The sequence below is a fragment of the Falco rusticolus genome, chromosome 5 (assembly GCF_015220075.1).
Source record: "Falco rusticolus isolate bFalRus1 chromosome 5, bFalRus1.pri, whole genome shotgun sequence".
Classification (NCBI taxonomy): domain Eukaryota; kingdom Metazoa; phylum Chordata; class Aves; order Falconiformes; family Falconidae; genus Falco; species Falco rusticolus.
In genome coordinates this window covers 60605409-60633314 of record NC_051191.1, presented here as the reverse complement: position 1 = coordinate 60633314, position 27906 = coordinate 60605409, and the positions used below count along the sequence as shown (strand labels likewise).

Genomic DNA, 27906 nt, shown 5'->3' with positions numbered 1-27906 from the left:
AAAGATGTATGTAGTTGCACACTGCACCCAAGAACAAAGGGATTACTTTCATTTTCTCGTTCTTGAAACCAAACTGACAATTTTGGAGGTGCTTTGTAACCCACTGAATGAAATATAAATACTGAGAAAGTACAGATAAGACTATCACTCCATTTCTAGAAAATGCCTTCCACTGAGTATTTGAAGCCATCAGTCAATACCAAACCCCAAACTGCATATTTCCTTTTTTTGTCTGAATAAACCATATTTAAATACTCTCAGAATGAGAATCTGATAAATTTGCTACTAATAAATAATTTACAGCTCCATATGTGTTTCCTTGGCAACAGTTACTGTTTAGTGAAACAAAGAAATAGGGTAAAGTAAGATTTTGTGCAAGTAACATAGAAACCACAGTAACATATTCAAAGCTTCAGCATCAGGGAAATAGTGGCAGTGTGCTTAATATCAAGTACTCAAAGCTGATCTTAGTCACAAGGTGTAAAAAACCAGAAAGCAGGAAGAAAAAGGAAAACAATTCAAAAAGACCTGTCTTGAAGTAATCCAAATTCAAACACTACTGACAGTAAGATGTATGAAATACCAACCGCCTCCAAAGTTCGGTCTATTTGTTAAGCTTTGTGAGACCCTTTGCAGAAACAGTTACCAGGGGACAGCAAGGGAGCTTGCGGCCACCTACCCACACCAAGGCAGCCTCACGCTCAGAGGTGTGCCTTACAGTTTGCAGAGAAGTAACTGAGGAAAGGCTGGAAATATGCAAAATACCTACCCGGTAGCTGAAACACACCACCCCGGTTCAGTAAATGGAAGCCTTCAAGAAAAAGATGACCAAATGATTGGAAGGGATGTGGGGGGTTACGGCTACCCGAGTTTCTCCCACAGCAGTGCCACTCACTATGGCAGCTGAAATGCATTTGTGGTTCTGAAGGCCCTGGGTCAGCTCCATAGTCTGGACACAAACACATAGCTACCTGTCCCTGCCCCATCCTCCTGCTCTCCCATAAAGAAGAGAGGGGAGGGAGCGGAGCTTTCTGACAAAGCACAGCTCCCCGGGGGCTTGGAGGCGTGATCGGTTTTGCATATGAGGACCACAGTGCAGATCCAGGCCACCGCAGCTAGCAAATTCCCCAAATTCCTCTTCTCTCTCAAGAATTCTCTGATTAGCTGGGAAGATAGTTTGGCGTGTAATGCGGAAAGAAAGGTCATCCTGCCTGCGGAAGCCTGTTTCGTATACAATGTCCTAGAAAGGCTACTTTTTGTTTCAGTGCTGCTGAGAACAGCTGGGGCTGCTGCAGCCACCATCCCTGTAGGAACAGGAGTGGCGAGGTTCGCCTTAACGCTGGATGTTAACAGCAAAACATCCAAGTATTGCATTGGATGGGCTTTCTGTAAAAACTGTTTTTAGAAACCACATATTTATGTGCCTTTAATCCACTAGTTGATCCAAGTTAGCTTCTGTCATCAGCCTTACAGACATGGCAGCTACCATATGTTACTTTCCATTTCCATTGCACATCAGCTTAAAATGAAGACAATCTCTCCAGCGTGAAGCGCAGAAGGCAGCGCGTGCAGCCCCATGGCTTTCAGTGGAGACGAAATGAAGATCTGGGCTATTTAGATATCTGGCTATGCAGGGAGCTCCTCACTTACTTTGTTAATTAAGCAAGGATGCCCAAGTATCAGCAGAAACTCTTTGGTGTCCCTCCCTCTATTTGTTTGCCCATAGATGAGTGCACCCAGCCACCCTCGAGTCCAGCTACCCAGGGAGGAACAAAGCTGAAAGTGAAACAGGTTCAGCCACCTGGAACCTACATTTATCTCTACATTATTTATCTTTGTAGTACAGCTATTAGGAAAAAAAGAAGATGGGAAAAAAAGGTCATTCCCATGCTTTCACTGGGGAGAAATGACATGGAAATAACATCACTGACATCACTATCCAAAGTATACATTTATGTCTGCAGTTCCAAAGCCATTTCCTAATGAAGCACATGTGCTTTGCTAGGTTTATTTTGAAACTCTATTTGCTTATTTTCCAGCCATGATCAAAAGGACATTCAGAGTGTTCTGTAGGAGGCACTTGAATCCTGTAGACCTGGACAGTTTTTTCCTACCCCAGCAGCAGCCAGCAATAATATCATTCATACAATAAACCTGACAGCATGAAATGCTCTGCTGTTTCCTACCAGTAAATAGATACTGCTTTGGGAATTGTGGACCTTGCGTAGCAGGGCAGGGCCTTCTCCCCCAAATTATGCAAACCTTCATTTAGCATGTATGACTGGTCACCCCAACCTCCAAACCCTCGAGCCTCTTGCCAGATGCTGTTGCTTAGTAGCTGTTGCCATAACACTGGCTCTTCTAATACCTTGGATAAAGATGTTACAAAACATGTAAATCCATTCTGAGAAGCTGAGAAAAATAATCCTACCTTAATATTAAAATTGTCATCAAGAAGGATGTTTTCCAATTTTAGGTCCCTGTGGACAACACCGTTCTGAAACAAGGAAGAAAAAAACCGGGGGAGTACGTGAGAAAATAGTGGGAAAATTAAAGGTGAGCTGGCAGGGTGGTCTTTGCATTGACATTTCAGGGCTGATTTCACTGTCATAACCGGCACGGCCCAGTGACTAGTGACAGGCGATGCATTAGTCATTTGGTGTGTGGTTAAGGGAAGAATGAATGGAATCTGTCCTCCCACAAAGCCTCTAAAACAGCAGGGGGGTTGGGGGATGGAGGGCTGGAGGGTGTCTTTTCGGAACTTAATTCCAGCCTGGATCCTGCCCCCACTGTGTGAAAGCAATATATTCTCCTCAGGCACCAGAAAACAGTATCTGTCAATGACGCTAGTCCTTACAAAAGCCCTTATTCCGCCAATGTGCAGCCATGTGGATTGGGGGAGTTACAATCCTAAAGCACTGTAAATGTTAGGGATGGAAGCGAACAAGCTGGGTTTAGGTCAGAGCCTTCTGTAAAGAAATTTGGGGGAAATTAACTGCACAGGGAAAGGTGTGCAGCTTTTCAGCGCTGCACAGTGAGGATTTTGAAAACCTCCTTTGTTTATCAAAATGCAAGTGGAGATTAAAGTGTTTAAGAATCCAAATAAAAAATCATCTGCTCATTGCCTTTAGTTTCATGCAAGTTTTGGCTCTATGCAGTTGGTTCATAAGCAGTGATAAAAGGACCATGACAACAGCCAGTCAGCTACCTTGCATTTAACTGCTTAAATTGTCATTCTAGTGGGTACCATGATGGATAAAGTCATTAGCAAAAGGCATCTTTCTAGTGCTACCGCTACATCTGGAAAAGTTACTTTTGCCTATTCAGAATGAATGCATACTAAAGCTCATCCGTGAAAACTCCTACCCTTCTCTTGGCTTTTTTCTTTCATATATCTTATCTCCTATTCTAAAGTTGCTCACTTGTATATTCAAATTGCAAACTATCATTCATTTGAATGTATTAATATTAATGTTGTAGAAATTCTATGGGATGCCTTTTCTAGTTAATGTTGTTAATTTTTTTTTCTTTAATGTCAGAAGAATTATTTCAAAGGCAAAAATGCAATGTAGGGCTAATGTAAGGGAGTGGCTGGTATCTGCCGTAACACAGGAAAACATCTTTAGTCCTTAAAAACAGGCAGTGAACTACTGTAGCACTTTTAATGATGATCTGTTGCACTAATATAATCATATGCTGTGATACTTAATAATGAATGCTGTTGCCTCAGACATGCTTTAACATATATAAGTAACTAATCAGTCTTCAAATAGCATTTTTAATATCAAATATATTGCTCACCTTGTGGCAGTAATGTACAGCAGAGACTATCTGTCGAAAGAAGTGTCTTGTCTCTCTTTCACTTAATCTCCGCCTCTCACTGATGTAATCATACAGCTCTCCTTTACTTGCATATTCCATGATGATCACAATCTTATCTTTATTTTCAAACACTGCACAAGATAAAAGAAAAAAACACCACTGTTGATTCAACACGTTTGAAAACTGACACTTTAAAGAGTGAAGAAGACTCAGAATGACTGAATCCATCCTATATCACCACTGCAGCCTGGAGAGAGGTATTACCAATCCCACTGCAAAAACCAAGTTCCAAAGCTAAATTTTTCTCAGAGGAAGTTTACAATATTTCAGATCAAGAGAGGAAAGTGGAGGCTATCTTCACTTTCATATGGCTACATGAAAGAGGCTCTCTGCCTCTATTAATACAGGGTCACAGGGCAGCAACATCAACTTGATCCTAATGAGGTGAGGTGGATACCTGTGCCAGCAACACCTGAATACTAACACCTGTCCCAACAGGGACTGCCTCTTACCAATAGTCCTCTTGAGGCCAAAGGACCAAAGAAAACAAGAGCTTTCATATAATTTGGAAAGGGTTAATAGAAAGCATAATAAACTGTCTCCAACGACTGGCTGATACAGGATTGCCATTTGGCTTGTAACGACTGTTGGTTGGCTCTTACCTACCATCAAAATCCAGTAAGTCAATTGATGTATGTGTCCTTTTCCAGCCCAGCTCTGTGCAACAGCACGGTGGGCACAGCAACTTGAGCTAGAAGCGGCTCCAATGTCTCTGGAGCTGTACAGCTCTTGTCAGTATGGCTCTGCACCCTGTCTCATGCACGCAACTCATGCTCAAGCTTACTTATCTCCTGCCTCCACTGCGTGTCCCATCATCTGCTGTACATACATCCTTTGCCACTTGCGCAGAGCTGGCAGCAATGTGTAACTCCCATACAAGCAGTGCAAGGAACATTCATCCAATACACGTCACAACTTGACTGTTCTTTAGGACTGAAGGCACTCTGTGCCACATGCTGTCAAGAACTTCACTGAGAGCTGCAGATAACTAAATATTTAATCTAGTAAAGCAGACTGTGAGTAGTTTCAAATTGCCATAGTGCCCTGGCTGCTACATAGTTTTTCCATTCTGACACCAAAAATCCACTGGAAACTTCCTGCACCTGCCGTAAATAACCACTGCTCATATTAAAACATGGTGATTTTCCTTTTCTTTCTATCTGTGGCAGCAGCCTGCTGAGGCTAGGTCACAACGGCAGCAAAGCATCTGCAAATCAACGAGGTTACAGGGGTTATTACAAATGGATGCTGGTTTTGACCAGCTCTACTGGAATGATGCCTTCCTATCTTTAGCAAAGCTCTGCCAGTAGTCATTAGCGTTTAAAAAAACAAAAATAAAAAAAAAAACAACTTCAGCTTTTGCAGTGGAATGTGAAGCTGCCTTTCTCAACACAGATATTTACTGCTTTTAGGCTTTGTCTCGTGTCCTCTCACACCTTGTCACTCAACTCCACAAGCCAAAGCCTCTGCAGTTCCCTCTAACACCCCTGAAGCCCAGCCAAACAGCTCTGATAAAAGGGAGAGCAAACAGCCAGATAAAACCAGCCGCTTACTTGTCTGCTGGCCTCACGGTATCCCAAAGAGGAGGCTCCTGCCAGTGATTGCATCCTATGTGCATCCTCATTAGCAATAAACTTCAGAAACTGGAAGAGCCGTCTCTGGATGGATTACACTTACAGTATCCTCTCCAAGAATGACAGAATGATATTGTCTGGGAAAACTAAGCATGCCCTGTGCCATATAGGGAAGTGCAGTGATGTGCTACCAATAAAGCAGTGATGCACACACTCGTTTCTCTAAGCCTGGAAAGGCTTGTTAGATACAGGGTTGTTTAGGAAGGTAAAGAGTTTCAGTAGGCTGAGACAAATCACTAAAAATGCTCTTATTTAAGAGTTTTTATTTAAAACAAACAAACAACAACAACCCCAAAACAATCCCCCACCTCCTCAAAAAAACCCAACAACAACCCCAAAACAATCCCCCACCTCCTCAAAAAAACCCACCCTGATTTAATGAGTTAGGGGTTTTTACATCATGAACATAGAGGCAAAGCTGCCACGTGGCATCACTGATCTCAGTGGACTCTCATGGGAGTGCACACTCCAACAATACCAGCCAAGGACCACCCTGAGCGCAGGGGGACATTTGCCTCACCAGCGGGGCACAGATGGGGTCAAAGGGGCCCTCAACTCTTCCCACCCCACTGTCCCAACCGCTGATGCCCCACCAAGTGTTCAGTGCTGCTGAGGACAGTAACAGCAGTAACAGCCCTGCTACCATGGCGCATTCTTCCAGACTGTGTTTTTGTTAAAGTTTTGCCTTCATCACTCAGTCATGAGAGCTTTCTCACATCATCCTTGATGTTCTCCAATTACAAATTCCAGAATCTAATTTTTCTGGACTAAAATTTGCCATATTAATACAAGCCTTGATCCAGACATATTCTCCTGCATTTCTAAAGAAACGAAGCAGAAAGCACTCCGTTTGGTGGAATGCATGTTTAAAGGTACTTTCCATCTTAAACCTTCTCTTATGCCCTCTAGGAAACTGAGATAATACCTTAAAGTTGAGTTTAGGAAAGCATAAGTGACTGTTCCAAATTTTTAATTTTTGTCGTAAAACTGCACTAGAATCAATGAGAATAGAAGCAACCCAGTAACTTGTATTTGGGTTTCAGTTTATCAGTGTACTCAGGACAAACTGGCACATTCTTTTTCTTCACAAGGGAGCATTGTGAGAAGGACACTGCCCTTGGACTTAGATGACATTACAGAGACCTCCTCAGCATCATCATAGCTGAACATTACAGAGTTAAACAGCAATCCATCTCTTCACCAAGGAGCAGAGGTGAATGGAGAATCTTTTTTTTTCTCCAGGGATGGGGGAGGTATTTTCTTACAACTGCATCATTTCGGTTCAGAGCACCTCCATTGTATCAGCTGAATCTCACGAGAGGGCATGCAGCTACCTTCCCGCAGAGAGGGAACTGAACAGCAGACAAAAACATCTTAAATGAGAGCTGCCACTGAAGAAGGGAGCGGAAAGGCACTAGGTTTTACATCTAGACACACACACAATCTTAAAGAGGAATTCAGTGGTCAAAACTATCAGGCACGTGACAAGGTGGTATTCTGGCAAGTCTCAGACTATCAGCCACGCACACAATGAATTTTCAAAGTAGTAGTTAGGATGCCAGGCAGGTTTCATACAGACACCTCTGAATTTCCCTTCTGAGCACAGTATGTAGCTTTATAACCATATGCTCCAAGAAAGCATTGTGGCCAGTGGCTGGGGGGAGAGGAGGGCATTAATTAAAGGCTGGATTGACTTACTGCAAATAATAATGAGGTAATAAATATACTGCCCTGTTAACACCTGGGCTGTAACCTGCAGGCTGATGATGGACGGATTGCCTCCATATAGCTTCTGGGGCTGTTTGGTTCACTCTTTGTTTTTGTTGCAGATGATTTATTACCTGCCATCCTACTGCATATTCATTCTGAAACTCACCCCACCTAGAAGTGTGCCTAAACCCTGGCTGCACCTACTGCCAACTGCGAAGCATGGCTTCAGCAGAATGCTGCACCTCAGGAACATCCCACAGCCTGCTACTGATGGGACGGCCATGCCGTACATGCCTGCTCCTCAACCCTGACCAAGGTCAAGGGCAGGAGAAAGGTTATGTGTAAGGAAGATGGGGCTGTTCTTACTTCTTTCCAACCATTGATACTCTGCAAACAATTGGCCAAATAAGGTCAGTGGAGAACTGTCACCATCAACACCCAGATGCGGTAGCAGGAGAGATGGCCTGTCAATCACGAATCAAGAGATGTGGGTTGCTTCGATACAAGGCACAAGCTCCATGTATTAAAGGAGACAGCAGCAGGAGAAATGCTTGCTACAAGTGTCATTTATTTCTGAGCCACTCTATTTCCAGCACTCTGCAAGCTGAGTTACACGGAGAGCTGCAGCAAGACCTCACCGTGGTGGGAGGGCTGCTGCACTACCTTAGCCACGATGGTCAAGTGCTGCAGGGTAGTGGTTGCAAAACAATAGCACTCCTTTGCTGACAGAGACTGCAGGATTAAGGATTGACTTCTGAGATGGCTACGTACACTTCTACCTGGCCACAGGGGAGGAGGCAGGGACAGCACTGTGAGAGCCCATCAGGAACAGGATGGGAGCAGGAACGGGATGTATCACAAGGTGCAAGGAACAATGTGATTGTACCTCCAGGAGGTGAGCAAAAGCACTACATTAATGTACATGGGCCACGACAATGTGGAGAAACTGCATTTTCCAGTGGGCTACAAGCTTGCTTGGACTTGGTCTGCTCACCCCAAGAGCCTTAGCAGAGGCCAAGAGCAACACTCTACCCAAGCAGCAAGTGCTTAAGATGCAATGGTCAAAGAAAGATTTCTTACAGCTTTTCTTTAAATTCCCCCTTAACTCTAATGCGTGTGTTTATTATTTTTTTTTAAATGACAAAGTTCTATACTTCTAGGCTGATAATTGAAACCAAATCTGCTGGCTTCAGAGCTCATTGAAGACTATGAATGTGAAACTGGGAAAGAACTTCACTTCCCACTACCAAAGACATATCTGAGACAAAGTACATTTTGTAACGTCAACAATCTGTCTCTTTCACAGGCTGTTCTACTACAGCAATAATTCTTGCATATAATCTCTCCACTTATTTATATTTAGAGGCTGTGAAATTATGAACTCAGCTTCTATCTACAGCTTTCCATATTCCAAATGGTATGGGTTGCATAGGGACCTCTTGGTGATCAGCTCTCTTCTTTTCTTTTCAACCCTATGGCTAAATTCTTCCCTTTAGCTACACCGAAGTCACCACCGCTGAAACTCCACAGGACGAGTCTGACACTGGATGAACATACTCACTGTCTCTCTTAAATGCTAAGATAGACTTCACCCTAAAAGTGTTGAAAGCCCACATGAGCATGGTTTTGCAAACATCAGTCAAAGATTTAACAGTACATTGTACACCTCTCTATTAGGACAGTTTGCTTTGGACTTACTAGCAAATTCAAAAAGCAAAACAAAGTAGAAGGCTTTTGCCCTTCCTCCAAGCTTACAGGATGCTAAAGTCAAACGAGCGGGCTGGATTTTTTTTTTTCCCCCTTTAATGCACTACCTCCTTGTGGGCTGATTCCATTTGGTTTACATGTAACCCTGGGGTAAGGATTTTAGTTTGTTAGTTTAAGAGGGGTGGCCATTCTCAGCCAATCTCTTCGCACTGGAACCATTTGAATTCTCCTCATGCCTTTGCTCTCTATCAGAGCAATCTCCTAAATTAGTTCCAGTATGTTGACATTCCTTCCATCTGGTGTCTTTCCATTCAGCGGTATTTTTATTACTCTCCTAACAGCCGCAGACAGAAGTACCTTTCCACTGCTACAAAATGCTCTTTTATTAAAGGTCAGCCAAATCAAAAGAACAAGCGAGTTTGTTTTTAATTTTGGAGATGCAGACTAGAATAACCTTTTCATTCAGAAAAGTCATGTATGACCCAATTACCTCACTTGTGTAATAAGGCTCAAATTATGAGACATGCAAGTACTGAAAACTGTTTTTTACTTTAGAAATTCAGCCTGATGCATCTTCTGTGTTCTTGACTACTTTGAAAGTTTTACAGCCCCTTGGCGCATTTTTTATTTGGAATTATTATTATCATCATTATCATTATTATCATTATTATCATATTACTCTTAAAATAATGCATACAGTAGACATGAAAATATTCAAGGTCCAATGTAGAAAACCACTTTCTGTATATGCATAAATTTATGCATATGCTTAATCATAATGGAAGAGTGTGAGATATGTATGTGTTTTAAAGCTAAGCTTATGTTAAATTGTTTTTCTGAATTATGGTCTTATTCAGCCAAATTGCATCTCTTCTTAAATTAAAGGAGTGTAGTTAAGATCCTGCAATAATCATTTTACATCAGACAGCGTGCTAGAATTTACTCCCCAGTGAGGAGATTAAATCAGAATGAGAACCATTATCCTTGCTGAGGTTCTTTCTCAGAGAATGAGACTGAGGATATGCAGATTTTGACAGTCTACTCTTTAAAAAGGAAAGGAAAATGAGAGTTGCTAATTTGGCCACAATAACATGTTACACTAATTGTCTTTTGTTTCAGCAAAGAATACAAGAGCTAATTCCCCGGTTTTTAAAATTATGATTACAAACTGCTGAGGAACTTCAGACAAGCAAACATTTACATTGCAGTGGGAGGACTGTGTAAATAGAAAGATGGAAATAAATGTCGTCATTGCTTGCAATCATTCTGACATCTGAATTGGGGCAGCCAGTGATCTCACACGTCTGAGTTCATGTCATGTCTGACAAAGTGTTTAGCCGATTACCCTGAATGACAGGAAATTCATAAAGGTAGGGCATGGTAACTAAAGAGTTAAGTTTGTTTATATTTCTTTCATTATGATCGCCAGACTCTTGAAATATTACTTTATGTTCTTGGATGTTATCAACTGGAAACAATGGGAATAAAGCACTTGAAGGTCAAAAGCCTACATAATTAGAGGAAAACAATTAGAAATGTGGTTAAATAGTGTCACTGCTGAAGTACTTTCTCTTGGCTACATAAAAAAAAAAAAAACATTCCAGCTTTCCAACTTTCCTCATTCTTGTTTAAAGCCCAGTCATCCACGTGATGTTTTTAAGAGACTTTTGACTCTTTCAGGTGTTTTGCACACAGAAGGGGTGAAGTCATCAAGCACCAAAGTTTGTTTTGATTACATCTGAAAACCAGGAGATAGCAGAGGCTGGGACAGAGGCTGGGGTTGTGTCAGCCTGAGACACATAACTCTGTTCTGCCCATGCACAAACCCACTGATGGTGTGAGCTGCAGCCGAGCCCCGAGCACCATCCCAGGGTGCACATGGCCGCAGGCAGTGGGGGACACTTGCCTGAGCTGGTGCTGCTGGGGACACACACAGTTTGCCTGCAATGACTCACATCCATTCACCTTGCCGGCTGCCACCCACGCAGACTTTTGGCAATGCAGTTGCTTTTGCTGACAACATGGTGACTTGACTGACACAACTCAAGGAGCCCTGCACTGGAGACAAGCCTCTCTGTGTCTGAAACACCATGAAACATGCATTTGCTTTTTGCTACATGAAATCCGGCACAAAGCATGAAACTGAACATGTATTTGGGCAAGTAAGATGAGTATCCTGGAGTACTATGCCACCATCATTACACGCTGTCAAATCTTCTTCTGTTGCCTTTGGGATGTGAAAGTACAGCAAAGCTGAACCAGTTTCCTGATTACAAAACATGCAGCCTAGCTCAAGTCATTGTGGACTGGTAGATACATGCCAGAGAATCTCTGTGCTTTTTCTTAGAAGTACCAAAAACGCAACCTAAAAAAAAAAAAAAAAAGTAAGAAGCCCCTCTTACATGGGAAATCCATTTTTTGTGCCTTGTTGCTGTGAAAGCTCCAGCACTGTTCTAAGCATCCTGGCCCCATTCCAGCAAAGCACTTCAGCACATGCTTTCCTTCAGCTACTCGTTCACGTTAATGCCATCAAGTTCCACGGGCACCAAACTGTGATCATACTATTTATTACTTCTTCAGGGAATATATTTGTTAAACTATTTCTACAAACATATTAACTAATAATCTGATCGTTTTTAAGCGTGTTTTGCAAATGGGTGAACTTTTCTGTATGGTTGTGGTGACCAAGGACAAGTCTTCCAGCACAGAAACACGACTGGCTCTGTATTTCACACCACAAAGACTCAAATGCTCACTCCTGAACGTACCAAAGGTAACTTCACTCTCATGATTGGTCCAACACATGTTTAAATGTTTGCAGAATCAGGCCTGATGCTCTTTCCCTGGTTTAACTTTTATAAAGTATTGCCAGATGAGATAGATTTTGCACTCAGGCTGCCCCTGGAAAAATATGTTTGTTCTCAAAGGCTTTATTATCAAATCCTGGAGTTTTCAAGGCAAAAAAGAAACGGGGAAGGGCAGGGGGGAGACAGACAGATGAATGGACAGAGGCATTATTCCATAAATTAAAATTTATGTGCTGAAATCAGAACACTACTAGCAAAGCCAGCTTCATTTATCCAGTCCCTTTCAAGGAGTTTAAAGTCACTTGAAAGAGCACTTCCCTTGCAGCCCTGCTCAACAGATTGCCAATTAGAGCCCTGCTGAGAGGATGGAATTTCTTTGGAGTCACAACTGTACATCTGCCCTCACAGTAATGGCCGAGGTTCGTGCCTTTTGATTAGGTTACCAAAACCAAAAAAAAAAAATCTCTAAACTGGAAAGCTTTGTTTTCGGACTTCCAAATTTCCTTGGTATCAAAAAAAAAAAAACAACCCAACCAACCAACCAACCAACCAAACAAAAAAAAACAACCGAAGAAGAAGATAAGCTTGTGTTGACAAATTCAGAGGTTAATTGTTTTTAAGCAGGCAGGTCAAAAGGGTACCTAAACAAGGATCCTGCTTAAGGAAAACACATGTTTGTAAATGCAACACAAAGAGCTTTCAAAGATATTACGGGGAGATACAGCATTGTCCATGCTAGGCAGATCTGTGCAACCTAGCCCCTACAAAAGTGCTGTCAGATGTGCACAGCAGTCTGAAAACCTACAGTAAAAATTAGTGAGAGAGAATAAAAATATCTGTGGGGTGGCTTCAGTTTAAAAGTTAAGCATCTGATCCAAGTTAGTCAGCTAGACTCCACCTATAGCAAGCAGGAGCCTCCAGTATGTCATTTATCCCACCTATCTGAAAAAATATCTCCCAGGAGGGAGCAAACCACCCTGTGTTGATGCTGATCTCTCTTGACTAGAGAGGGACACTAGACTTCTAGTGTAAACCAACTGCCTAAATATTGGATGACTCACATTTGGTGACATTAAGCCCATCCCCGAGGACTGAATAACTTCAACATTTTATGTCAGAGGATAGCAACACTATCACATTTTTTGTGCATCACTCAGGAGCAATAGCAATGCATTTAAAATCCAACTTCAAGAGGATACAAATACTTCAGTCCTAGATGTAGTCCCTTCACTACAAACATTCTTCAGCTTAAAATGAACCACACTCTTAAGGACCCCTGAGCTCACATCCTTATCTCTGGGCAGTACGTAACTTCTCCTCTGGACTCAGCTGTACAACTACATGTCTTCCCAGTGCCACCATATCTAAGTTATAGTATTGCCTGTGAAGGCCGAATACCAACTCTAACTGCTTGGAAAGGCTGAATGAGCTGTATAACCGCTCTTGCTCTATGTAATTCCTTCTAATGGACTACAGTCCAACCAAGAAGGTAACTTCTACTGCCCATCCCTTCAGGCCAGGAATTAAACACATAAGAAGCCATGAAAGGCTGCTCTGCTTTCTAGAAAAAGAAAAGGAAACAAACCAGCAACAGAATGGAAAACTCAGAAATGAGAGAAAAAAATGCTTCCAGGTTTATCGCCACAAAGCACTGCTGCTGGCTGATGGACCACAAGAGGACCACAACATCACCTGCCATAGACGCTCACCCTCCTGCAGACAGGATGAACCCTCCATCGTGGAGCTTTACTGGCTCTGCTACAGAAGCACTGTTCCTCCCTCCACAGGGCCAGGGGGAAAGTTTTGCTCCCACGGGACCTTATTGTCTGCTTTTTAAAAATGCTGTAATCTTTTTAACTTTTACAAATGTTTTAACTCAGTAAAAACTATTTAAAGTAAGGAAGAGAAGGGCAATTGGTCAAAGGACCACAGTATGCTTAATCTTTTTTCTTTCTGAGTTCCTGTGCACATTTGAAATAACTTTTGCTCCATTTGCAACCCACATGCTGACACAGCATCCCTCCCCTTTTCTGTTCCCAGATCCTGTTATGAGTTTATTCAATAAAAAGACAGATATTCATCTCTTTTCAAGTATAAGAACATGGTTTTGAATAACTCAATATGCGATACTGTAACCGTACGCCAAGCCAGCCCTTGTTTTAATCAGTTGTATTAACTCTCAGAGCAGAGCTGCCATATACATATCATCACCTTGCGCATTTACCTCACGGATATGTAAATATGTAGGGCTAAATTCAGGCTGCCTGCTCTGCACATAAGGGAAGAGGCAATTCCCAGGGACAGGGCTGCCTGACCCAGGTCCCCCTGAACCTCCAGAATCCACACCCCAGGTCCACCGTGCGGCCACCCTTCTTGCAGCAACAGACCTCTTGGCCGGTGTCTTTTAGCACGCACCCAGTCTGAACACCCCAGCTAGAGCTGGGATGTTACTTGAGGAAGCAAGGAAGGAAGGAAGGAGGGAGAAGCAGATTTTACTACAGAGTGACACTATAAATATATAAACAAACAAACAGGCAAATCAGGGAGGAATGCCCCTGGCTTCCTGCTCCATCCTGTGTGACCAGGGAGCAGCTCCCAGAGGCAGGAATTAGCAGGCTTCCCAGCGCTGTCCCAGTAAGAAAGGAGAGAGGGAAGACAGGATAAGGAAACGGGAATGATACGCCAGCAATCAGACTAACAGGAAAGTGTGCAGAGGTGGATAGGAAGCGGATGCTGGGATTCAGGGGGGAAAGGAGCAACAACAGAACCAGCAAGGCTAACTGGCAGGTAAGGGAGAACCAAAGGCCTAGAGCAGACAAGACTTGTCTTGCACAGTCCAGGGAAAATAAAACCTAAAAGGACTGGTTCAGGGGCTGGGGACATGAACGGACATCAGGCTGCTATGCGACTGAGGGTGAAATTAAACTGAACTGTCCAACAGGAGCAAGCAGTTGCCGTGATACAATTTCCCACCTGCCACAGACACAGCACTCAATTCACACATGAAGAAGCTCCTCCAGGCAAAGGGTTATGCATCTGTGAACCACTGGTGGTTCAGAGGGAATGTAGTGCTCAGAACAGTCTCTTTGGTAAGGGATGGGTTACACTAGGAGTAGCAGTTTGGTGCATGATCTCAAGAAACACGAACATCATGTCTGCAAGAATATAACAGAGCAGTCAGGGAGGAGAATTGCATTCACTAACCTTCATATATGGTGATGATATGAGGGTGGCTGAGGGATGACATGATCTCAATCTCCCGTCTGATGTGAACCATATCTTGTTCATCCTTAATTTTGTCCTTACGAATGGATTTTATTGCAACCTATAAATTCAGGAAATCAAGCATTATTCTTGGAACTGAACAGATGCATCTAATCCATTAAGAAGAGTTCAAAAAATAAATACAGATGTTAGACGCCGGCAGAAAATGGATTGACCAAAACAAAGCTTTAAAATACAAACTTCCATGCCCCAGCTCCTTCATTGCATAGCAATAAATACACTCTCATTACAGTAATGGGTGACATGAAGTTTTAAGGTCTTCAGGTCTTAGGGCTTCACTGAGGGGGGGAACACAGCATCTTTTGGAAGGATCTCTGTGTTAGCCTAAGTACTCTCTACGTGAGGCAAATGGCAAAACTCCCAAACGGTTTTGATGGGAAGCGCATTTGCTTAGACATGATTGCATCTGACAGTTGCAAATAGAAGCTTTGGAGACAATTTCTCTGAAATAAAGTTGAGATCTCTGGTGGAACAGAGGCAGGGAATTCAGGATACCAATTAAAAATTTCTATTTGTCCATGTTAATACATTAAGGATCACATTAATATGGGTTGCTCCACGGTTCTCTAAAGCAAGCAAACTGCTCAGGAGTTATGACTTCTTTAAAAATCAGATACTCTTCTTTGAAATTCATATCTAAACTCGTCCTCATATAAACCCAAGGCTTTCAGGTCCTACCTACACTGCACTTATGCAATCACTGCAAAACCATATCCTTCCTGCATCCTTCCTCAATCAGCAACCTTTTCTCAAGCACATCGTGTGACTGGGTATCTTTCCAAAAGGCAGGGTGGGAACAGAGGAAGTGATAGCTAAACTTGCAATATAAATTCAAATTATAACAGCCCTTGTGAGTGTGTGTATGTGTATTGCCTGTGAAAAAAGGGCTTATCTGAACAACGCCATAAATTATCGCGGAGGTCAGTTCATACCCTACAAGAAATGAAGAAGCCAACAACGGAGAGAAGCTGGTGGGAGAGGGAAGGTGAGGGCATTGTGCGCACTGAATGGCAGCACAACCTTTATTATACTCAATATTCACCCTGCTTTATTTTTGTAAGCCAGAGCTCAAGGAATAAATTACCAGCTAGGTTAAAATCAACGATATGTCTTTGAAAAACATCACTGACCTGCTGAGATGACCACCCTTTTATGGGTAAACAAAATTTCTGTCGTTCTGTGCAACCAACCAGTGTGGATCTCTCCTGGGAAAACACTTGTAAATCTGTGATTTACATGATTTCCCAAGTTCCTTCACTGCCTGCTTCAGTAATTGCAAGTGGCATGACCAGTATTGCTTTCATTATATGATGTAGCACTGAGGACATTGAAGAAAAAAGGGAAAAACTTACAATATTATAAAATTGAAATGTACATAAACAGGAACTAGTTTAAAGGACCAGGTTTCCTACAAAGCCTTGGACTCGGGAAAGCAACATTGCTCAAAAAAGCATTAAGCACATGTCCCATCCCCTTTAATTCCCAAAGATTTCAGCACATGCTCAAAATCAAGCTCATGCTCAAGTGCTACCCTAATTTGGGACAGCAGAACAAAAAGCAGAACTCAAGATTTGCATGTTAAAACCAAACGAATTATTTTCTTCCTCTTGACCCAAACATTTGGGATAGAGATTTTAAAAGTAACAATATAACCATGGTCTTACCTACGTGGCACGTATTTCTAGAAAGATACTACAACCAATCTTAATTGAATGAATGATCAAGATAATCTCCAAGTAATTCTAGAGATGGCGAAGGCAACTAATGCTAAAGATGAGGTTGGATTTTTTCCCCCTTCCCATGTTTGCACTGGGACAGGCTACAAATGCAAATACACCCTGTATACAAGAAGGATGTGGGTGGCTCTTGGAGCAGCATGTGCATTCCTGCAAGAAATAAATATAGACATGGGTAAAAACACATTTTTATTAAGAGACAGCCTTGTACTTGGCTCTGAGGAAGAATTTAAGAAGGGTTTCATTGTCAGATATACAACAGGGAGCAAATTCTTCACCATTCATGGCTGGTAAAGTAATAATGGCACCCCAGAGGGCACGCCAATCTCCTACTAACTTGACTGTACTTCACAGACAGGACTTTTGTACGTCTACACATAGTTACTGCAAACGGCCTCCACGGAATAACTGCATACATGAAAACATATATTTTTAGATACAAAAATGCAAATGTGATTGAAAAGCGTGGCAACACTCTGTAAAATATATGCTGAGATTAATCTTCAAATGCAAACAGATGTGTTGCCTGGGAACATATTTTTCAACAGGACCAGAGAGTTTACGGTCTCACACCCCTTGCTGAAAAGTGATTAAGGCACCTAGGAGCCTTAATTTATAAAGGCTATTTGTAAAAGTTTAACCGAATTTTGAAGATGGTTCTTAAGCTCTCCTGAAAACATCACTTCCCAGTTGCAGGGGTAGAATTCAGCAGCCCAGTCAAGGTACTTGGGTTTTGTCAGTGACATCCAGGCTGCAAGATCTCACCCCAACATAAGGAAAGAATGCACGCTGAACACATCTCTCGGGTTTTAACATTCAGGACTTTCTCTTCCCTCCCTCAGCTACTTCAGAACACAGTGACCAGCACTTGGAAACAAGGAAAGACAATCGCCAGGTGTGAACTATCATAACTCCAGTAGTGTCAACAGAGCCAGGGCAGCTGGCTCCTGCTAAGCATCCACCTGCCCATGCACAAACCACCCCATGCAACCCTGACAAACAGCAAGAGCGCTGCAGAGGAGGCAACGGCCCTTTAGCGGGGGCACAGTCTGTTACCAGCACAAGCACTCCATATTGGAGCGAGGCTTCCAACACTCGCGTGTACTAACGAAATAATATCACTGTATTTGCATAGCACGTGAGGATGCTCAAAGCAGAGTGCAGCCATTTATTAATTAAACCTTGGGAGGCTAGCGATGAAACAGCACTATTTGTCCACCTTTCGGATATGAGGAAATCAAAACAGAAAGCTGACATGACTCCTAAAGGAAATTAGGACAGCAGCATCTGAGAAATTGCTGCCTGCTTCTCTCTCCCAAACTCTGCAACATACCACAGGAGCGCCTTGTTCAACAAACCATCTGATTTCTTTCTTAAAGGCTGATTTCCAATACCATTCCCCCTGTTCAATTGCTATTTTTCCTTTCAAAAAGAGCTGCAGGGAAGTGAAAGGTTTGAAGGCATCTCAATAAACGCTTTTTACTCTGCGCCATCTGCCTGGCAGCCTGCGCAATGCCCAAGTGGATAGGACAGGCTCCATGTCTCAAAGGCTATCAAGAGCGCACAGCCTTGCTGGTGACCTGGTCCAAAAGGGCAAACAGTGAGCGATCACTGTCAGTGGATTGTCACTGTCAGAGGCTGCATCCCAAAGCAGGATTAGCGGAGCAGCAGGACAGTTCTTCCCCTCTAAGAAAAGGATTTCACCTGCATCAGCCCCCTCCAACCATGTCAGCAAGGGTACTTCGACTTAAGTTTACTGATGTGAAAAAAAACAACACAAAACAGAAAGCAGTCCAGTTTTCTTTTTTTTTTTTTTTTTTTGGTAGTATTTAATGGAAACATTACAAGTCATGATCACATTTTAGGTATTTATTATACATTTCATTGTTTTCATCTCTCTGAACAAAGTAAGATCCCTAGCTGTATGTTAGGGTATCAGGCTGTAAAACAGCTATTTCCTACAGCTATTCTAAAATACCAATAATAGAATTTCTTTCATGAAACGTATTTTACTCAGAAACATATTCCAGAAAATACAGTTTATGTTCTTAACACCAGACAGAGCTGTCTCCATTTTTCAAAACCCCACTTACAGGACTGCTGCCAGATATGGTACATGATGAACTCGAACAACTTAAGGCTAATAAGAAATAATCTCAATTGAGAAATACCTTATGAAAGAACTTGTTTGTTCATTCTTTAGGTCCTTTTCTTTCTTGCTTGCCTGCTTACTTTCCTTGCTTTCTCTGCAAGCAACAGCTCTACTGTGTGCAACATCAAAATTTATTAAGGGTCACAGCCTATGAATCAAGAGTAGGGTCAAACGCAACATGCTTTTTTACATCAGTTACATTAACTACTCCAAATATTCCAGCTCAAGATCTGCAGAGAAAGTGCTGTTAGTCCCTTCGGTACTCTCAAAACACTGTACTTGTATCTCTACCACATTTTCTCAATATATTTTACTGGTTTTAAGACTTAGATAATTTAATTATAGTATTTTTAGTAACTTTACTAGTGGAGGAATTTGTATTTTTCCTAGCTTTTTGTCTTAATGAGATAACTCCAAGACCTTGTACTCAGACAGTGTAACATATCAGATTTTAATAATGAAATCTAAAGCCTCTCACCCCAACAAAGTTCAAGTTCACCCAGAGCCCCTATAGACACAGTATCCAATCTGGCAAAACGCTTTAGCGCATGCATAACTTCACACATGTGAGCAGGCCGTTGACTTTTGTGGGATAGCTCACACACATAAAGTTAAATATATGCATAAGCACCAAGGTCACAGCGTCACAGCTCAAAACTAGGCCATTTGATAGTCCCTCTGGGGATCAATACCAGCTGTACACACCAGGAACATCCTCAGTATCTCTTCTCCAGCTCTGATGGCAACATGGTTCCACACACGGGGATAGAGGGGGAGAAAGGAGCACCAGAGATGCATTGAAACCACCTCCACCTGCACCTGCACTGCCAGTTCTGGTACCAGCCTCTGTTCAGAAGCAGGTAGAGAGAACACCCTCTCCAAAACACATGGCACAAGGGAGAAAGCAGGGGGTTGTGAACCTCTAATATTGCCAGGCATTTCCAAATGGTTCTGCACGGGCACAGTCCCTGCTCCACTGCTGCTCTGCCTTCCAGAAGCATACAGGAAAGAGGGAGCACAGTTTTTGGCTTCCCATCCCTCTGTGAGTCAGCTTGCAGAGTCTGCTGGGCAGGAAGCGTGGAGAAATAAGCTGCTCTCCAAGGCTGCAATAAATTACCTGTCTCCATTTGCTGGAAAAAGGATTTATACTCCCTCTATGAACTGGTGTAGAGAGATTATTCAGTATTTTCCAACACACTTCATGTTCCTTTGCTTTTGTGTGGTACAAATACCTTGAATTGAACTATAAATAACTTCAAAAATATGACTATTGCAAAGGTTTCTGTACATTCAGTCCTATCTGTAAGAGAAGTATCTCTCCTCCTTTATGAGCTTCTCAGCCACTGGGCAGAGCAAAACCAGTGGAATTTTCTTTTTTACAGAGGCAGATCAAGACCATCACATACTTAGACTTTGAGATATTTTTCTGTATCTGGCAAAGGCCATGGCAGGCAGCAGGTGCCCACTTCCATATCACAACTCTGCGTCTGCTGAGTCACTGCTGGCATCATCATTTATGCGATGAGCAACAAAGCTATATTTTCAACAGAGCGTAAAGTTGTTTCACTTGATTTCAGGAAGTTGGTTCATGTGTTTGTTGTAATCTAATGAACCTATGTTTCCCTCATTTCCAGCCGAGGTGTGTGAATATAAACAAAGGTAGAATTAGCCACAGTGCAGAAAGTCACAGATTTTTAAGCCAGCAGTGCTGTAACTGAGGCCGACCACCTGAACACTCACCCTTCCCCAGCAATTTCTGCATGCAGTACATTCAGTCCCATTGAAAACAATCTTCCACTCTTTATTATCTATCAAGGCTATTTTTAGGACTGTGATGAGATATGAATAAACTGGTTTTTTCCACCGCGGGGGCTGTGACTTTTAAGCTGGTTCCAGCGCTTGTGCATACCGCCCATGCTCGAGCAAATTCCAGTGGGCTCTTGCAATACTATTGTGGAGAGTCAGAAAAATGACATCAGGACAGAGAGCACAGTCCCCCAAGAAAGGGAAACCAGCATGCTGCCACCAAGACATGTGTTAAAAATGCAGCTTAGAGAAAATTATTTAAAACTATTTTCTTTGGGTGAAGAGGGAGGGGAGGGTTAAATACACATAAAACTCTCCTTTCCAAAAGCTGTGAACTGAGGCCATCCCCACCCAGCAATGGGAAGTGGGTGAGCCCAGCTGGTTTCACAGCTCTGCTTCCTTTCTTTGAGACTCCGAGGTGGGAAATGCAATAGTCAAGTGCCAACAGGGGCGGGGAGGTAAAGAATAGGTGGATCAACCAGGGGGGAAGAGAAAGGGAGAGCAGAGGATGTCTGGGGGTGGGGAGAGAAAAGGCACATTGTTCTTTCTCCAGCTCCACAGAGCTGAGCAAGAAAGAATAAAGTCTGGCACCGTATTATGTTTTTTCCAGGGGAGTCTCTGCCTATGGCTTTTGGCCCAGACACCACCAACACAAGAGGAAGAGAAACAAAGCTATGAAACTGGGTGGTCCCTGAGGTTGCTGCAATCAAGTGATAAGGAGGGGGGTGCTGATAATGCAGTTGCATTGAAACAGCACTTCCAGAGGTTATACAAAGGAGAGAAAGGAAAGGCTGGGGATGGGCTGAATAATTGCCTATCTGGCCTCTGGACCTTCCAGGTGGGAAGAACGAGTCATGGGCAGATATCCCTACAGGGAAGCCAAGCATCCAAAGAATTCTGCAAAGGGTATTCTCATGCAGACTTCTTGTAAGACTCATCCTACACGAGTATATCTTTGCTGTGTCCTTTGCTAGAAAAAAAACACACCCTACCTTGAGACTCCAATCCCAGGCCAAATGCAGTAACAAAGAGCATCATGCAGGACATGCAGTTCTAAGAACAAGCTTCTGCAGAATCACAGAAAACACTTCTTGCACTCACTGAAAAGCTGGACAAAAGGCCACTGTGAGTTGAAGTAAAATTAGTGCCTGGTGTTGTGCATTTTGCTAACACATCTCTGAGATCTCTCTCTTTCACAGAAAGCGCAAGGTCTACACAATCCCATTGTTTTGGATTTTGTTACTTTTTAGATCCTAAAAGCCTGATCATCTCCATGGCGATACTGCCTGGGAGACAAGCATGCAACAAAATCCTTATTAATTATTTATCAACGGCCCAACTCTATTGTTTGATATGTTGGCAAACTATGCAGTAATCAGGGGAGTTGCTCAAAGCGGTAACTGGTGCCATCTGCACCCAGTGAGACTGCTGATTTAAATCTCAGGGCTTCTGCCCCATTACTCTGTTCCATTGCATGTTTGTTCATGTCATGGATGTTACCAAGGACAAAACACTGTTGTTGTTGTTGTGAGCCAGCAGCTGCGCACATAAAGGGTGAGGATGCACGTGTCACAGTGCACCTTTCAAGTTCATTTGCTTTTAAGAGGCAAGGGTGGTTTTTACAGCTGCCTCACTCTGTATGGCAAAAGCATATAGCAAACATCTATGCCTCTCTGCTTCATTCCCCTCTTCCCAGTGTGCCACATAAAAAAGGTTGTATTTCTAAAAACCAAAGCTGATTTACTGCCACTCTATCACTACACTACCTGTGGAGAAACTCACTCTCGCGCTAAGGCACAAGAAGTCCCAAGCCAGCGTGATAAATGTTAACATTCTATCTGCATCAGCTGCTGAGGTACAATGTGCCAGTGCCTCTTGGAGAACCACGGTACAGTTACCTCAGGTTTAATTTTCCTTTTCTGGTTATGTTGGACATAGTTGCTGTTATCATAATATAAATGATGATTCATCAAGTGAAGATAAATTAACAAGAATCAACAAACAAGAAAGAAAATCACGAACACTAGGTAAGGGAGTTGTATTTGCTTTCCAGTTCCCCCTTTACTCACAGAGAAAAACACCTGTGGAACCAAGTTTTAATAAGCAGTAGAAGGCACCAGATGAACACATTTATGCCATACATATACAAAGTGGGTGCCAGGAGGAACATGTACAACACCCTTCCTCCACTTCTTTCCTCACCTCCGCATTCAGTGCCTGTTAACAGGATTTGTGAGCACATTTCCTGAGTAACTACTGCCTTACTGGAAAATTTACATCCCTTTGTTGTTTGGTACCCACTATCCTCACCAACATATATGAAGCCTGGCATATTTACACTATGCCTCTCCTCTGACAAATTTATCTGGCAGATACTTCTTCGTTTAACGCTGAGAATTCTTACCACCAGATGGATCTTACAGAGCTCTGTATTAAACATTTCAGGAGTGATTTACCACTAGGAATTAAAAAAAGCATTCATGTGGTTTAGCACAGATCTGATTTCCAATAGCATTTGAAAACACAAGCTAGCAACCTGGTTATTGATTTTTCATAGTGAGGCAGTGAATCTTGAAAACAGGGAGAAGGGAGGGCTGCAGAATTCAGAAATGGACAGTCTACTGATATGTCAGAAATATACCAAAAAAACTTCTCCCTTCCCAAAATAAAAGCTTTGCATACAGCATTACTGAGTTCCCAAGTTGTAGGACTGCTCAGTTCACCTTCCTGGAGAAAAGAGTAGGACTGCTTACATTTTTCCTAATTCACTTCCTTATCCTTCTGAATATACAAAGATGCAATATTTAAAATGTTCATAACCCAGCCTGCAAAAAAAGAGGCTTATGATCTAATTCTAAAGGACTAACGAGAGAAAAAAATGGCCAAGTTAAAGTTTTGGGGCTGTCATGCACAGATCGATGTAAGATCATCTCTTTTCCAAAGCCTAATAACTCACAAATATCCCATCCTTGAAGCTTTCAAGGGAAGTTCATGTTTTGGCACATAAGAAATTATATCTGGAAAGAAACTGGGGTAGGGGATTTCCCCAAGGCAATGGAGGTTCATAACTGTATTTAAAAGAAAAAAACTGCTTTACAACCTCCACTGTGGATCATTCCTCCTTAATGGATGTTAACCAGCACTGAATGCCACATTCACTGAAAAGATGAAAACTGTATTTACAGTTAACTTCTGGTGAAGTTGCCAAGCAGATGTTTATTTTTGGCTTCCACGTTTACTAAAGCCAAATGCTACACTGAACTGGGATTTCACAAAGTCTAACTGCTTTTCTTCCAGGTTACAATTTTGCTGGAATCAAAAAGGAGAAAAAAAAAAACCAAAAAAAACACACACACACAAACGGGGGTGGGTGGGGGTGGGGTGTGGAGCAGAAAGAAGAAAGCTGACTTCACTTCTAAGTAGGAAAAACCTGGTAGCATCCATTTCTATCATGTCTGTTTATATCATAGTTTAAATAAGGTTAGAATTGTGCAATCATTATTGATCAGCTTCCAAACAGCACAGCTCCATACAGCACATGTGCAAAAGAGGAAAAGTCACTGGAAGCAAATCCTGTGTCAGTCAGTCTTTTAATTTCTCTGCAAGTCTGTGCACAGACTGTTTAGCACTAATTAAAATACTGGCAAGTCAGGTTGAAGAGGAGTGAACGAATTCACAAGCCCCAAGTTTACAGTTCTCAGTGTTACATGGGTATTACAGATTCCCCCTGCAAAAACTGGAAGATAGATTTCACGTTAATTTTGAAGCTTGATCTCACAGCTACCACAGCTGCTGATGTCATGTAAAACGCTAACCTGGGGCAGCAGAGAGGGACTGTAATTCAATGTTGTTTTTTCATTGTGAATAAGCAGTGAACCACACTGAAGTAATCCTCTGAAGTAGGAGTGCACAGTATTCAAGGCACTGATTTGGGATGAAATGCAAAACCAAGATTCTGGCTACTTTGTTAGAAAAAACCCTTTATGACTTCCTTAAGAAAAGAGGTGTAGAGACCTGATACCTGGATCTAGTTCCAGTTTGAAAATGACACAGTCTCACGTATTTCTTCCCAATAATTTAAATTGGAAATGGGGTTATTCACACCCTCTGAGTAACTGCTGCAAACTATTGCAATGGGCGGCTAAACAATTGCTAAATAATGGTAACCTCAGCAATTACCAGAGTCTCTAAAGTGATTTTGCACATTTAGGTGAAAGGTGCTAAATCAGTGCAAGGCTGTAATTCACATTAAACAAGGAATGGGGTTAGACATTGTTTGAACTCTTTCTTAGAACTAGTTTTTTTCCAAGAAGCCACCTGACAAGGCATTTTTGTTCTTTGGTATGTTCTGCTTGAGGAAGATGTGGGTAAAGAAATGTAATTTGGCTTATTTTCACTCTTTCACTCACGTTTCTGTGAGTTCAGAGAAGCCTCAGAACTGCTGAGAGTTTTGCACATCTTTACAATGCCCCTTCTGCCACACATGTGAAGTCTCCCAGTATTGTGTGGATCTTCCAGTTTTGCTCTCCTGGTTCTGCAGTCCAAAGAACAAAGGAAGTGCTATTTCACCATGAGAATCACAACAGTACAAGGAAAACTTAGGAAGAGTCTTTCTTTTGTTGAAGAAATGTCCATACCTTCAGGCACCACAATGCTCATTAAAACCCAACACTAAACTGCTTGACCACCTCAAATTCAAAATTAACCCACTGGAATTTTGGGTTAACATCCAATTTTCAAAATTAGAATTTTGAAGCGTGGACAGATTTTAAAGTTGAGTTTATAGAGTTGAGGCTTTTGGATTAACATTGATGAGCAGGGAATCATTGCACAAGGATGATGGGCCACAGATTATATCACAGGAGGCACACAGATGTATGTAAACAGCACAGCTGGAAAGGTTAATGACACAGAACTATCAGAAGCACCTATATCTAGTATATTTTTCTAAATTGATTTAAGGTGGATCAAAATATAAACACCACTTTCTGGTGGGAATCTAGTGAACCATAAACCCACATCCTATCTGGAAAAGTGCTCTTGGAAAACAAAAAGATTGGCAATCATGTGTATCAAAGCCTCACCCAGGTTATTTTGCTCCAGGGCTTGCAGATCACTTTGCAATATTAAATTTGCTTTGTAAAAGCACTCTTCAGTATTACATTGTTCTGCCTGGACGTTACCTATTTAATGGTCCCTTTTTGGAAGGGACCGTCCTAGAATTTATGACAGAACATGGTGGAATTGCTACAGAGGGAGGAAAGGAGTTTGCTGACATTTCTTCCCCAGAAGAAATCCGTCTCTGATTTCTGAGAAATGTTTATACCCCTGAAGGTAGAGGAACCTCCTGTTGTTCCCTTCTATTTATTGAAAGTAAATGACCAGGGCCACCCTAACGGCTCAGTGGAGAGAGTAACACAGGAACACTCTTGCTCCCCACAGCCAGTTGGGCTTGGAATAAATGTGAGAGGGCGAGGAACGAATCACGCCTTCCTACAATTAAGTAGCTGGTGATCAAGCAATTTTGCAGCCTTAAACGCATAATTCTAGCTTTCCCTGTTAGAAGAGGAGTTCACAACTGCAGACAGTTGTTCTAAGTAGTTATGGGGAGGGTTAACTTTGGAGGGGAGAAACAGCAAAGCTATTTTTTTTCTAGATGGAAAGCTTTTGGCTAAGAACTCCCCCAGACCCTGTGATCTCCAGGACCGTTGCCCCCTTCTTCAACACGCACAAACACCTTTTTTGGCATGTGTTTTGGCCGCAGTCAGTTGAACAAGGGAGAGTTAGCGCTCGGATTTCTGGGATCCCCTTGCCAAAAGCTAAGCTGTGAGGTAGTGCAACAGCAGCAGTGCAGGCTTCCCACTTCACCCTGCCAGTGACCTTCGCACAGACTTGGACATACCCCTTTCCTCAGAGCAAGGAGCAATTCCCTCTCACGCTGCTCCGTCCAGAAATTCATCTCAGCAAATACCACGAATCATGTCAGACTGAGCAGGACTATTAAAGCAGTGCTGCACAATGTGAATTGCTGTCCACAAGGGACTGGAGCAAGAGACTGCCTAACCCACTTTGTTTAACTTTTTACTTAAACAATCCTGAAAGGGGAAGCTGCATTGCTACTCTGGAAATTACAGCTTTAATCTCATTTGAACCACGCATTCCTCAGTTAAACTGCAGAAATAATTTAAGAACCAACTCCCAAATAAGACATTTTTCAACATTTCCTACATTTCCTGGAAATATATTACCTCTGATGCTGTGAAGTAAGAACAGTCTTATTAATTGAACCAGGATAAAGTTCTTCCAGTAGCCCCAATAAAGTCTAATGTCAGGCTAATTACATGCATTTCACTGGTTTTGCATTTTCACATTCCTCAAAGCAACAACACGCAACACTGCTGGAACATTGATCATTTCCAATTCAACCCCACAAACCATTTGCACATATTGCATTCATCGCTCACTTGCACTGCATTGCCCGTAGCAGGAATCAATAGTGCTTCATTGAAAATAGAGCAAGCTTTGTTTCTCCTTAACAGTAACAGCTTCCTCAAGTTTGCTTTAATGCACATGCCGCAGCTCAGGGGTGCCAACATTTACTGGGTTGTTTAAACATAGTTCAGAGTTTTGTTGGGCAGATAAGAAGAATAACTTGGGTGTACAGTAAAACAAAGATATAGCTGTTTGTGCCAAACATTCAGTTTATGGCAATACTTCATAGGAATTATTCCCCATAACAACTGAACTGTCATATCCTACAACTACATCCCAGGCAACCTCCCAGCTGAGCTCACTACGGCTGCTGTCTGATGTGTTCTACATACAAACACCCAGAACTACCCAGATGTTCTCTATGTAAAACATTTGGTTTGAAACACGCAGCACTTCTTTCCAAAAAGCCATTACATTTGTTTAATGGACTCACACAGTTCAACTAAAATATCCTGGAGCAGACATTTGACTGCAACTCTACTCTATAAGCCCCATCTGTAAAAAGAAAAAAAAGAAAGAAAAAGTAAATTAGAATGCTTTACATGATTTATGCTGTCTTTATGATCAGCCAGTTCATAAAATACAAGCTCTGCTCTACAGACAATAACACAAATCACTTTCAAGTGTATTGTTTAGTCCTTGCCTGTGCTAAACAAATATTTCAATTGAAACAAAGGGCCGAGCTCTACTCTTTG

General features: G+C 42.2%; 1 protein-coding gene across 1 annotated transcript in view; it reads right to left on the bottom strand.

Moving 5' to 3' along the window:
* The window catches only part of NUAK1 (NUAK family kinase 1), a 49523-nt gene that overhangs the window by 10193 nt on the left and 11424 nt on the right, over positions 1–27906 (bottom strand). The window contains exons 2-4 of the mRNA XM_037388826.1: positions 14945–15065; positions 3802–3953; positions 2432–2497 (exon numbers count right to left, since the gene is read on the bottom strand). Of these exons, the coding sequence (XP_037244723.1) occupies positions 2432–2497; positions 3802–3953; positions 14945–15065 (339 nt within the window). The remainder of the gene's footprint in view (positions 1–2431; positions 2498–3801; positions 3954–14944; positions 15066–27906) is intronic.